A 15157-nucleotide genomic window follows, 5' to 3' on the forward strand; every position below is an offset into this window, starting at 1 on the left:
ATAGACAGTAGTTATTTCTTGTTTTAATGGATAATATTCTGGTGTGGTGATTAATAATTTTTAAAAATTAATTTTTCAAGACTATTAGCATGTCACTTTATGGCATTTTATTTGTATTCTGCCAGAATTTTATCTTTATCCCTAACAGAAGCTTTCTTTAGTTTTTTAATATTACTTTCTAATTTGGCTTCTGTGAGTAAACAAACTGTTGAGCAAGATTCCGAGATAACAAATGATCTTTGAGTAAGAAGACATATTTTCATTATTTTAAAATTGTATCAAATCAAAACAAAGTGATGCCATCTAATTAAAATTAAATTGTGTCGGTTCTGTTTTAAATTTAATCAAAATGCTAATCTTTCATGTATTCAAATAAATTTTTCCACCATTTTGTTACCTGTACTTTTAATTGTTTTTAAGATATTATAATCAAAACATTAAAAACTGCAGCTTTCTCTACTTCCATTTAAAACTTTTGTGCATTGGGATTACCACCATCAACTTACTTTTATCTTTCTTACAGGGAAAAAAGTTATTACTGTATTATTACGAAATGGTCAGAAGGACCAAATTCTGTTATTTCAAAATTAATAAGTAAATATCTTTTTAGCACAGGTAAATCTTGATGGAATATCTTCTATGTAACAACTATTTAAACTTAAAAAATTCTCATTTTTTACATTAGCTATTAAGGCCATTTTCAAACTGGGGACTTGGATGCGCCACTAGAAAAGCTCTGCAGCGACCACTCATGGTGGGAATGTATCTCCCTGCCGGATATGCACTGCTAATGCCCATATGAAACGTATGATATGATACTATTAATAGAATTTCGTAATGCCATAAACCACAAAACTCAATTATGTTGAGTTTTGTGAGTTACACTAGGTGGACACCGATGGCTGTGTACTATGCCAGACCAGAGTCAAGGCATAGTAACTTCAAAAAAAAAAAAAAAAAAAAAAAAAGAAAATTATGCATAATTATAATTTTTATCTATTTATTAATAAGATAAAAATGTCATTATATGGCAATAATTAGCAAGTACTTTTGTCATTGCATTGACATTATCTTCAGGCTATACAGAATAGTTTTTAAAAAAAATCTATATAGCCTGAAGAAGATGTAAATGCAATGTTGAAAGTACTTGCTATTTTTTTATTATTGTTAATGTGCTAATTCCATTATTATTAAAGTGCTTTTTTTATTATAATTAAAGAATTTTAATGCCTGATGGACAGTATTGTTTATTTGTGTAATTATTAGTATGAGATATATATTTTTATTTACAAAGCACTGAATAATGTATGATATTAGTATTCTTTAATCATTTTTTAATCTATATTATCCTTAAATCTAAAATTTTAGAATAATATAGACTGTAAATTCTAAAAAATAGCTTATAATAGAATAACTAAAAAATTTTCAATTTTTACTAACCAGTTTCATGATAGGAAATAGGAGGAGGTGGAGGAGATGAATGTGAAGGTATTTCTATCATTGGCTGATAAAGGGTAGGATTATTTTGTTGATAAACATCTATAAAATAAAATTATATATATATATGTTAATTTTAAGATGAATTAATATAAATCACATATAAGAATATCTAATTTATTTTATTTCTAATTTTGACTATGTAAGATAAATAGATTTTTAGAATTTAAAAAGCTATTTATCTATCTGAAGTCAAAGAATTTTTAAAAACAGAAAACTATAATCATTAATACTATATATAATTCAATAACCAATAAGCCTATATACTCATTTCAATTAAGATTTCATATACTCAATCAAATGCTCTACCCAAATATTAATATGAAAAACACCACTAAGGTTTGCGTCCCGGGACGTCTTGTGTCTCGAAGTCCCAGGACTTTTTCTAAATTTAATTGTCTCGGGTCCCGGGACATTCGGGTCAAGACTCGAGACACGCTTATCGAAATTTTATTTTCGAAATTTTATTTTCAAAAGGTTAGCCGAGTGACGCTTCCTTTGTTCTCCCTCCTGTTTACAAATAAACAGCGGAGGGTAATTTACAAGGCCGTGTAACTTTTAACCTTACTCTGTTAAATGTTTGTTAAAATATTCGCACACTGGCCACCACAGCTCACAGTCGCATACAGATTTTTTTTTACTTTGAATTTGAATAAAACTGCACTTATTGCTTTTGCGGAAGATCTGCATTACAGACTTTTTGAAAATATCCCTCGTATCCAAATGCCAGATTTGGAAATAATGGACGCCGAATCCAGTACCAGTAGCTCTACAGTACACAACGAACCCGATGAGTCGTTTCAAAGTCTATTTGACTTTGAAACGACTCATCAAACAGGCAATCAAAAAATCGAAGAAATGTATCCGAAATTTTTGCAAAAAGATCAAGAGCAGCATTAAAAAAGGAGTTCCAGTTATTTGAAAAAACCAGAAAACGTACTGAAAGTTTGAAACTACTTTATAAAGCTTTAAACACAATAAAACCATCATCTGTTGAAAACGAGAGTGTGTTCTCCTTGTCCGGAGGCATTATTACAAAAATCAGAAACAGATTGTCGGACAAACTGTAAATGCTCTGATGTTTTTAAATGCCTATTTTATTAAATCAGAAAAGATGTCTAATTGCTAGTTCATTATATTATTTATATGACTAATGAATAGAAACTAGATGATGATTATTAATTAATGATTAGTATGATTGCTAAGTTGGTTTTATAATTTTAAGATTTCACTGCCAAAAAATGAATCTATGATTATAAGAATTAAACATACGAACTGTTTAGACTTTAATTAACGTTATAAATGTTAGGATTTGATTTTATGTTCAATAAATGTTGATTTTTACTAAAATTGCTTTTTTATTGATACATCTCGCCAAAAATGAACTCGATTCTAATTTTATTCTGAGAAGTCTCGAAGTCCTGGGACATCCCGGGATTTTGATCGTGGGTTGTCTCGTGTCCCAGGACTTTGAGAATGTCGAGACTTCCCAAACCCTAAACACCATGTAATTTACTCAAAAAGACATCAAACACAACATTATTTTTTAACATTCTGGTCAGACTATCCATAGTTAAAATCAACTAAGTACTAACCATATTACAACCAGCAAAAACTTACTAAGAAAATTGAAGTTCAGAATAAATAAAAATAAAATAAATAGTAGTTAAAAGTATACTTTTCACTACTTTTTATTTTATTATTTTAATTCTTAATGTGAAAATCAGAATTATATCATATAATTAACATGGGAAAATATATCTATCTTTTCATATTGTTTACAAAAACGAATGGCACATGCGACATCATTGTTGAAAAGGGAAATCGACTTCCTTTCACAAGAGTACACTGCTAATCTTAACGAACATCTGGGTATCTGACCCTTCTGTATGTCCTGTCTGAGGACATAAATCCATAAATTCTATTGGTTGAAACTGACGATAAAAGGAGCAATTTCCCACAATTCAAGGCAGTCAATAGAAATCTGACATTTCCTTATTAGATAGGCTATCCACAAGAGTCTGGAAAGTGCCATACAGACCGCAGTCCTCCATAATTCGAAGGTGCCATATCAGCAAGAGTTCCCTCACTCACATCCTCCTCCTCGAACCTCCTCCAAGAACATTGCCGTCTTCATCCAATGAGAAGACCAACATTGAGATCTTCAATCAAGGTAGTATGTCTAAGTTATTGTAAGCTCTCTCTCTCACACAATTAGATAGAGATCTAATATCTCTTTAGGTATCGATTATTATTTTCTTTTGTATTTTGTCCTCATTAAATTGTGTTTTGTTTGATTTAAATGTTCTCGTTATTGATCTCATCTCTTCGCCAAAGTCTTATCACAGATCTACGATCCCCCCTCTCGGAAAAGTATATAAATTTAATCATTAGCATGCCTAACGCTCTAATTAGGCTAGTGTCAGGAAAAACTGACAGGTAGATCAAACAAACTTCCTGTCCCCCAAATCAAATACTACTAAAAATCCATCCTAGTGACCCTGTGGGCGGATCTTCCCAATCTGAGGCCGAACAAGAGTGAGAAATGAGCTTTCTCAACTCCGGATTCCCACATTATTTTATTCTTTAATATTTATTAATTTAAATATGTTCAGACTATTTATTGCATTTCCTATGTTAAACCATGTTCCTTACACACTGGAGTACACTTTCAAATATCTGTTCCACAATGCAATAAATTCTTTATTTGAAATATAGAGCATCTGAAGATATCTAAATTATTGATATAAGAAAAGTATTTGTTCTTAGTAAAATTTTTCTTTTCATAAGATGGTTAGTACTTATTTGGTAATTCAAACCAGTAGATTAATTATACAGTTAAATCTTATCAAAATATTGTATATTTATTTAGCAATTGATTTATGTTTTAAGTTTGTTTTTATCCTATTTTTATTCTGTTGTATATCATATCATATTTGACTGAACTGAATGAATATTAAAAAATTTCAGCAAACTGAATTTTTAAATTTTTGCTGGTAGAAAAGTATTTTATGTTAAACATTTACATAACAAAGCATTTTTGCACAAATGTACCAAAAGGGTCTACAACTGAATTTTCTTTCTTTTTTATTCTATATTCTTACAAAAGGTAATGTTTCAAAAACAATAAATCATCTCCCCCAACAAAACTCCTGAGTAAAGCAACAATCAGTAAAAATTCCAGTAACAGTTGCATAACATTCCTTGCAATAAAGTTAAAATTGTGTGGCACAATCTGTTATGAGATTTTATTAAAAATCTTTTGTATCAATATTATTATTATTATAAAATGACTAAAATCTTAATTTTGAGGGTAGAGGTGAGTTTTACAAAAAACTGTACATGCTAATAAGAAGTAAAATCTTCACTAAGTTCAATCTCACTCAAGGTATGACACATGATCCTCTCCCCATCCCACTGACCTTAGCTATCAAAATTTAATAGCATCAATCCCCCTAATAATCAACCTCCCTGCAAAATTTTAAAAGTTTTGACAAAACACACAGGAGTTATTATTAATTAAGCTTCAAAATGGGTGAACAAAATCATGCCTCCCCACACAAACAAAAACAAACATACATACATACAAATAAAATCTCCAACTTTTTTGCATTTCTTAATGTTTCAAGGCCCCCATGTCAAAAAATGCAAAAATCTCAGAGGAGTCATTTTTTGACTAATCACCATACTTTTCCTCTGTTATATTAACAGCCAAGAAAGTAAAAACACAATAAAAAGTATAAATTAATAAAAATGAAATAAAAAAATATATGATAAAAATGTAGTATGAAATTATGTATTATATATATATGTTACTGTGAATGCTGACATTTGCCAGATATTGGTCATTCACACAATCATTTCGTGTATGTACAAAATATTTGCTAAATATCATTATTTCTCACTTAAACCGGCAAATGTTGACATTCAGCATGTTGAATAAAAATATTTTTATTACCTTACTTAATTGTACTGTAAGTGAGTACACGAAAATTTGGATTTTCCTTCTTATCTGACTTACAGAGACGTGAAACCTTTTTGTGTACTCACTTACAGTACAATTAAGTAAGATTAGAATATTATGACTCCACCATTTTAAATATTTTAATTGATTCTCATATTTTTATTACATTAAGACAAAAATGCAACTTTTTAATATGTCAAAATAGGAGAAAGCTTAAGTAACAGCACATGTAAATAAACTGTTGAACCTAAAACGAACAGTACATTCTAAATCATTAAAGAAAATAATACAATATAAAACTTACACATAAATTATGTGATTAACATTATACAATCATATTTATTGCAACAACTTAAACTGTTATGGCACTTTGAATTGCACAAGAGTCCCTTGCTTTTTGCTTACAACTGCATTTATTCATGGAACACTTCTTTTTGCAATGACAGTGTGTATAGCCTTTGCCCTCCGCTTTTCAAATTAGCTGCAGCTGCTTCTCTCAGCGATATTTCTTGAGAAGAAATCTCATCTATGGAAAGTAACTTTTCTTTACAAATTACAAATTGATTACATTATTATGTGATTACGAACTGATCTGCTAATGGTGTCTTTTTATTTGGATATTGCCAATGCCTTACCGACAACCCCTCTCATCCTCTGCCACTCGACCTGACAAACCAATCCCCACCTCACAGGATCAAAAGAACAAAAATGCCATCCAGTGACAAAGTGGGTGGTTTCCACCAAACTGTTGCTGGGAAAAGAGGTAAGATCTTGTCCTACCTCTGACTACCCACAAAGGATTTGGCAACAGACTGTCGCCTCTCTGTCGACATCGACTTCTCAGGTGACATTTCGATCTCCACCAAACTTATCTGTGCTTGTCGACATACACCAGTGATTGTTTGAATGTATAATAATATAACCAAATATTCGGTCCTTCACTAATATATTTTGTGTGTTGACATTCACTGGAGAATATCAACATTCTCTAATTTTGGTCTTTCACAGTAACATATACATAACATGTACAATTTCTTTTTCAGAGACTCTTGAAAGTTTTAAAATCTAAGTGGATTGCATCCTTGAGTTTGTCTAACAAATGAACAGTGCATGTGAACAAAAAAAGTATTGTGTGATACATAATCTGTTTCTTTGCATGTGTATGTATAACTTATTGCAATGATTAAGAGATATAACCCAAAGATGAGCTTCATCAGGTGGTAAAGTCCAATTTAAAATTTATGGAAAAGAATAAGTGGATAATTTATTTCAGTAGTAAAGGAGTCAGGAAATCCCAATCTTGGATGGGCAACCTCAGCAGAGTTTGTGCATGATAGGTTAGCCAATTTATTAAACAAAAAAGACAGACTTTGTGCAGGTTGGTGGTAATATGTTGAAGTTGTGATGGAACAGTAGTACACAAGGCAGATATCAGAGTCTATTAAAGATTAAAAATTAATGAAAAATAGTGATCTCAAAATATTTGACGATGTCTCTTTACAAAATCATTACATTATTCTATATTGAATGGATAAGCCTTTTATTACTTTTTCAACATGGTTATTAAAAGTTAATTCACTATCAAATGGTATGGCAAGTTCATTAACAGAATTAGTGTAGAGAATACAGAAGTTGCCTAAGATGAACATCAGTTGCTGAGAAGTTATGGATTAAACAAATTATGACTGATTTATTGGAATTGATGTATAGGTTATGTATAGGATAATAACATAGGGCAATACAATTTAAATCCGACTGCAGTATTTTAAATTTGTTAATTATTTTGATATTTGCTTCATTTCAGTCAAATATACTGTATATTTATAAATATATAAATATATTTATAATATAATACAATAAGCCAAAAATATAATACACAAATTCATAACATGAATCAATTGCTGAATACAAAACAATGCACTCTAATGAATACTGTTGAAGTACACAAGCAACACATAAGAAACTAAAAAATTGTAGGTGCTGGATATTGCCTACAATCTTTTGATGAAAATATCCTGTAAAAATCATTCTCTTTTTTTTGTATATCTAATATTGACACCATATTTATAGCTCAAAATTTTCCAGTATAACAATGTTCCCTGATTTCTTCAATCATTAGTATGATGTGATTATGCGCAAAGGGCCCCCTATGCTTCAACACCACTTGACCGAAGAGTCGATATCGCCAATGCGATGTCGACCCTTTGGTCAAGTGGTGTCAACACTGTCTTTTGGACAGACACAGAAACCATTATTTTCATTTTTTGTGCGTGGCCACATGTGTAGATGCTTGGAGCTGGGATGGAGATGGTCTGAGAGAACTGGAAGAAGTGCATGCTATAACGAATTTAACAATTAACAATACCCGTTTATTTACATACACATACTTTTTACAAATGTATATAGAAGTTGGTTAAGATGCTCAGCTAATGCTAATTATATAAAACATGTAGAGGAAAAGGTAACCCTTATAGTTAAGATCGTGGGTCCCTGACTGTGAGAGAGAGAGTTTACAATCGTTTGCGTTTCAGTAAATACCTTAGTAAGTAGAAGTTGGTTCCTTTTCAGAATCAGAGAATCGGCAGATCGATGTACTCCTGGTCCACAAGGTTCGAAAGAAGCTTTGATGAATCAAAAAGAATGGAAGTCTCTTGATGTCTTGAGAAGGGCAGAGGATGGGTGATGGCAACTTAAGCAGTATCCAAAAAGGATTGGGCGAGAACACTAGTCTAAAAAGAATGAACTATTGATAACAGCAAACTTTGTTGTATCATCAGACCCCATTCTTTTATTCTGGGGGTCCTCCCCTCACTGCTCTTGCCCTTTTTTGGTACTATTTAGTTCTATGGTCCAATGGCAATTTTTCTATTAGTTCCCAGTGACACATTAGATGTGTCACCTTAACCCTTTAAAATCAACATCCCGAAAAACCTCGGGCAAGTTCCATAGAGTTTCATAAAACTCGGTACTTTCGGCCCTTTCCCAAAATTTTTTTTTTTTTTTTGAATTTTTAAAATGTTTTTTAGGTCCCCAAATTTTTTCAGAATTTTTTGTCCGCACGAAAAAATTTTATCGCGATTTTAATGAGCCTCTGTTAAGGCTCAATTGTTTTTCAATGGGAGTTTTTTATCAAATTTATTTCATGGTTCCTAAGTTGTAGCGCACGGATTTTTTTTCGGTAAAGTTATTAAAAGCTGCTTTTTGATGTCAAAAACGACCTCCGATAGTTTTTTAATTTTTTTAATTAATATATTTTATTTTATATTAATTTAATTAATTAGGGGGGTCGGAAATCGCAATTAAAATTTTAATTTTTTAAAAACATTTAAAAATATACGATTAATTCACCTTGACCCTACTTTAAACCCTTGTCCTCCCGAGACGTTTATGAGAATGCCCCGGGAAATCCGACTCCAGCTGTGTTCAAGGTCACCCAGCTGTGTAAATAATAACTCATCGTGTTATATTTCACAGAAAGACGAGACAAAGGAAAATAAAGTTTGAAGCTTTTTCTTCAAAATTAACGCATTTTTTTCGTTTTTTTTCAGTTTAAAGTATTTTTTATGTTTAATTAAACATTAGCATTAAAAATTACGGTGTACGCTCCGGCGTATTTTTACGCCGGTGGTAAAGAAAGGGTTAAACAAGGAAGCAAGTCTGTGGAAAAAGTTAAAAGCCATATCCTTCATGATTTTTTTTCCTTTTGAAAAAATTTTTTTCATTAAGTCTGGGATCTCACATCACCCCAGCCTTTCCAAAATCATGCTTGTTCCCAAAAGAGCAAGTTCAATTTTCACTTTGCTCCTTGCAATAGGTCTTCAATTACAATGAAAGATGTTTCTCTATCTCTTTTAACGAGTTATAGTAACATTAACAAAATGCTGTCATCAACATTTACAAAAAATCATTCTACTTCCAACATCAAAATATTATCAATGTAACCAACGATTTCCGACAATTTCATCGTAATGTAGTACAATTGCTTCTCATTCAATTTTTATTCCAACAATTATTTCTCATTCATATTTTCTTGACAATAAATGCTTTTTTTCTGATCCTTTCATACAACAAATTAAATTTTACGAATTACTCTCTCTCATTTTTTTTTGTTTTATTCTGCATGGAAGTTCTATGGCACGCATCGTATCTTCTATCTAAAATTTTGATTCTCACCATTCCTATCTGTTCATTGCCCTTTTGTGACAGCTCTTTCACTTTCTTGTGGGATGTTGGGCTTACTAATTAATTCTGCTAATTGTCGCGATCATTTTTTTCGTTGGATTTGGTTTCAGTCAGACTTTATTTGTGTATATTGGAGATCACTTTATAATGGATATGTGGCTTTACGGCAGATGTAGCATCGTAGTTGGCATTGTGTCTAGAGTTCCTTGACCTTGTGACAATGTTGATGATCTCGAGAAAATGACCATGGTCAAAAACGGGATGCCTAAAATTGTGAGTATCATAATGAGAAGGATTATTAGAACTTTGAATAATATTTTAAGATTTAGTGTTTGAGTGAACTCCAGTTGTTTCTCTCATTTTTGAGTTGCATCTAGATGATCTTGCTTTCCCTTGTTTCTTACTTCTACTTCGGTTGATTTAGGATTCATTTCCGGTTCTGAGTTGCTCCTTGTTTCTAAGGTTCGCTTCCTTTCCATTGGGGAAATTGAGATTGGTTCGTTATCCTTTTCTTCTGAGGATTGGATCATTCAATTGATCCTTTTCTTCCGAGGATTGGATCATTCAATTGATCCTTTTCTTCCTAGGAGTGTAAATTTTATTATTAGGAGTTAGTAGTTTCTCTGATTAAATTTCTCTCTTCTTCCTTTCTTGAGGTCTATCTTTAATTTTCTCTCCTAATTCTTGGGCTCTTTTCCATGGTCAGACAACTTTCACAACAGTTTCTCTGTCAGTCAAGATTCTTTTTGCTCATACTTGTTTGGTGGTATCCCTTGACTCGGAAGGCTCTTGGAAGCTTATTCCTCTTCTGTCGGGAAGTGTTATTGTTTCATCCGCCATATTGTTTCGTAATTATATCTCTTCCTATTAATCCGTCGAATGGATATGTGATTCGATCATCAATGATGCAGCATGTGTAAAGAAATTGTAGAGGGCCTATTTTGAATTGGAATGTGCTTCTTCCATATGGATAGATTTTTGTGTCCAGTGATGCTTCGGAACAATATCTCTCTTCTATTGTATGCTCTATGAAGTTTGCCTATTCTCTGTGCTAGTGACCTTGATAACAGCGCCACTTTTAAGCCTGTGTCTACAGCTAATTGCATCTTGGCGTCATTAATTTGACAGAATAATCTCAGCTCCTCATCTTGAGCTCTATCCTTAGGATAATTTGTTGTTTCATTGAATCTTGAGACTTTTATCTTGTCTATCCCGCCTATAGCTTCCTCTATTTTCTCACCGGTTTCTGTTGTTTCTTCTCTCATGCCACTGTATTTAGGGTTGAGGTCATTTCATTTGAGTTCACCCATTAGTTCATGAGCCGCTTGTTCTATCTCTTGTTTCACATCGGAAATTGTTTCTTCGAGTTTGCAAGCAGCCTACTATGTTTCTCGAGTTGTTCTGTTGATCTCTAAATCTATTTCTATCATCTTGATAGCATTTTTGCCACGCAAATGGAGGATTTCTATATCTAGGTTCGTCTCTCTGACTTTTGTGACTCTTAATTTGCCTAATTTTTCCTGATCATCTGATTTATTTTTCTATTAGTATAGTCTGCTCGTTTGCCTTTGTCTATCACTCTAATGACAGATTTGCTACTCAATTGATATATTGTTTCTTCGCTGATGACCATCTGTACTGCTCTATCAAAAGTATCTGGTTCTCAAGATATCGCTTGTCTTTTAATTCTAAGATTAAGGTTGCTCAAAAATTGTATTCTTAACTGCTTGTCCCTTTCTTTGAGTTGACATCTTTTTATAATTTCTGATTCACGGGTGTCATCACTAGCCTGCTCTATGATCATCTTGGATACTAGGGTTTGCATCTTTGTTCTCCTGTACACATGTGTAAAATCTTTGAAGTTGAAGTGAATAAGGCTCTTTTTCAAACCTCTTTATCGTTTCTTATTTGAAGTTGTTGTATATCTCGGTTTCTTTTATGCAAGCATCTTACCACGTGAATTCTCTCACAATGTCTGTTAGCCATAGTTTTGTGATCCCTAAGCATTGATGTTTTGTTCATCCTGTCAATTTCACAATCTCATCTATTGATTCAAGAAATTTGCCCACTTTTAATCCTGTTGGGTCTCCAGAAAATATCAGAATTAATGGGATCATACCACCAATACTCCTTGCCGTGAGTGCACTTCCCGCTGTCTCTCCATGCAAGCACCCTGGTGGATGATAATTAAAGAACAAGTGCAATCAACAATCAGGCTTCTAAAAATCCGTTTAGAAAATAACCACAACAGACAATTGTAATCTTATATTGTAACAATTATATGGCAACATGAAAATTTTACTAATTAATCTCGCTTTTCCTACATGTAATAAAAAAGTCTTATGTATTTTATACAATTTTTTCATTACTTCAATAGTTATTCTATATAAACATTAAATATTTTAATCTAAGACTGTCTTAAATAATTTATTGATTATAATAAATAATATATATAATCTAAATAAGAAAAAAATTACAAGAACTAATTTATATTGAGTTAAAAAATATTAATTATAAATAGACAATTTGTAATTAATAGTATTTAATCATAGTATAAAAGTCATTAAATTATATAAATACCATTATGCAAAGGATATTGTGGCTGCACTGACTGAAAGTTTTCGTCTCTCTCTCCGTTCGAACTACTTTTTGACTGATAATTATGGGCTTGCATTGGCAATTTTGATTTGGGAAGTGTATTATATGATCCTTGGTTTTTGACAATATAAGGTAACATATTGTTATTATAGCCTTGATTGGACTGATATTGAGGATTTTGGTCAGTCCTGAAAATGATAAAAAGTAATATATTAAACAATTTGCAAACATAAATAGAGAGCTTGCACTTTTAATATATAAAGACAATTCAACAGTAAGACAATCTGTTCAGAAGTTAATCTGCATTAACTTCAAGAAGAAAGGAATGTTATGCAAAGCGCAGCAGTCTCTAGTTGATAACCCAATGAGGCAAGAGAACAACATTGGCTTGGTTTAAAAAACTTTTGTTAATAATATGTATAATTACACATATTATTAACAATTTATTATTTTATTTTAATTTATTTTATTTTTGTATTTATTTTAATTAATGAATTTATTTATCTTTATTTATTTATTATAAAAGTATGTAAATTATTTGTTTGTAGAACTTTTAAAATAGGTAAATCATTTGTTTTTTGAATGTTGTAAACTTAAAAATAGCAATAATCCATGAAAACCTTTCTGTACAAGTGTACAGAAAGGTTCTGTACAAAGATGGTACTGTACCAAAGATGATACTGTACTTTCTGTACAAAGATGGTGAAATGATCGCGCAGGTGTGGAGGTATTTGTTTGAGGAATTTGAACAGGGACAGTCAAAGGGGTGAAACCCGACGCGCACGATTATTTACATCTCTGGCGACATCGCTACGACGGTCAGTCACCACCTGAAGCAGACCTCGGTGGAGGTCGAAAGCGTTTGTGGAGTAGTTAAGAACATAACACTTGTACAGAAAGGTTTTCGTGGATTATTATTACTCAACAAAGTGTTAAGTTGTTGGAAGTCGTTTTGTGTTTAAAAATAGCGGTTATAGTTCTACCATTAGAACTCATTTCTTTAATTTATATTTTAATACATTTTTAACCTGAGGCAGACCTCTGAACGGGGTTGAAAACACTTGTTTTAATTAAACTAGTGCTGAAAAGTGTAAGGTGTAGTGTGATTGGGATGTTCACTCTGCTCAGATACAATGTGTGGATGAGAAGCTTTTCCAAAAACAGCCAATGCTGATTAATTGCAAAAGCATTGTTTTTCTTCAAGGTAATGTAAAATCTCACACTTCAAAAATGACCCAGTAAAAGCTTCATCCCTTCTTGGGAAATTCTACCCATCAATCATATTCACCAGACCTCTCACCATCTGAGTTTTACTCCTCTTGCCACTTACTAATTATATGCAAAACCAATAATTCTGAAATGAGAGTAATTATAAAAGGCGTTAAATAATGCTTTTGCATCTAAATGTCTTGATATCCAAATTATTACTATTTATAAACCTACATTAAAATGCAACTCCTATAAGCAAACAATAATAATATATAAATGTGACATTTTCATAACTTCCTGCAATACACGTACATTTGGATTACTTCCTTTATAATTATTGTTATTAAATTTTCTTTATGATTAGTTTTACTGATTTTATGAAATGGAGAATGAATGCCAAATGACTGCAAGCACAATCCAATAAGAATAATCTTAACCAAACTCTTTTCTTGAAATCTGATTAATACGATATAATTTTAATTCATTACACTTTCACCTTCAAATATTTGAACCTATATCCACATTAACAACACATACATTTATTGTTAATAAAAACAAATTTGCCCTGTATGTATTCGTCTTTTTAAATTTATACAGTGCCCTCTACAGTTTATTGAAATCACCAATAATAAAATTTTAATTTAAAAAAAGTAATAAATTAAAAATTAAAAATACCATTGATTCTGTTGCTGGTACATTTGACTTTCCATAAAACCAGGAGATTTACTTTGAATATCTGCATCAGAATCTAAATTAAAATTTAAAAATATTATTGTAATTAACTATAAATTTAATTTATATTATTTTATACAACTCAGAAACAAGAAGTATCATCAAATTTAAAAGTAAACTGTATCCATGAAAAGTATTCAAATAAACTATCAGTATTTGTTGGAAATTCCTGAGATATGGTAGAAATGTGTTGTCAAAACATCCTTTATTATATCCCTATCATTATTAATAATACATATACCCACTAATGTCAAAAAATAAGTCTAATTATCCAATTCAGATACAGTCTACAGAATAATTCTTGTTGAATTAGAATCTGGAGAGAGCAAGAAATGCAATACAATACTGGTCTCTTTCCATGAACATCATAGATAGAGACCAGTTTGTAGGTAGTGTTACTGTGATCTGGGATGGCATTATGCTTAATGGCTGTACTAGACTCCATGTTTTTGCAAGGGATATCATTGCTTCAAGAACGTAGAAATGAAGTTTTTGAACCCCAAGTGAATCTTTTCTAAGGTGTGAATGCAGATTTCATTTTTATGGATGATAATGTCCATGCATAGGACTGCATTCAGTGACTTTCATGAAAATGAAGATATTTGTCACATGGCTTAGCTGGCAAGATCTCTGAACCTATATCATACAGAACATTTGTGGATACTCTAGGAAGACAAGGTGCATCAAATCAGACTTCATCAAGAACACTTAAAGAGCTTAAAGATGCTCTTGTTCAAGAATGAACTTTTCTTCCAATAGAGCTGATAAACAACATTATAACCAACACAAATAATTGATGTGCAAAATATGTACAGTATATGCAAGAAGCACTCACATGATATATTACAATATCATTTCCTGTGCAAAAACATTTACAATAATGCTTAGTAAATTTGCTTGTTGTTTTTGTTTTGACATAATCTAGTTAAAATTTTTGTTGTTTTATGCATGAAAAATACAATGTTCTAATTATAT

General features: G+C 31.5%; 1 protein-coding gene across 2 annotated transcripts in view; it reads right to left on the bottom strand.

The window, feature by feature from the left end:
- LOC111634583 (protein kinase 4-like) overlaps window positions 1-15157 on the bottom strand; it is a 40894-nt gene that overhangs the window by 3604 nt on the left and 22133 nt on the right. For both annotated transcript variants that reach the window (XM_023379392.1, XM_023379391.1), the window contains 3 exons: window positions 14126-14198; window positions 12224-12429; window positions 1441-1539 (listed from right to left, as the gene is read on the bottom strand). In XM_023379392.1, coding sequence (XP_023235160.1) covers window positions 1441-1539; window positions 12224-12429; window positions 14126-14198 — 378 coding nt within the window. The remainder of the gene's footprint in view (window positions 1-1440; window positions 1540-12223; window positions 12430-14125; window positions 14199-15157) is intronic.

The sequence above is a fragment of the Centruroides sculpturatus genome, unplaced genomic scaffold (genome assembly GCF_000671375.1).
Source record: "Centruroides sculpturatus isolate CEXI.00-Female unplaced genomic scaffold, Cexi_2.0 scaffold825, whole genome shotgun sequence".
Classification (NCBI taxonomy): domain Eukaryota; kingdom Metazoa; phylum Arthropoda; class Arachnida; order Scorpiones; family Buthidae; genus Centruroides; species Centruroides sculpturatus.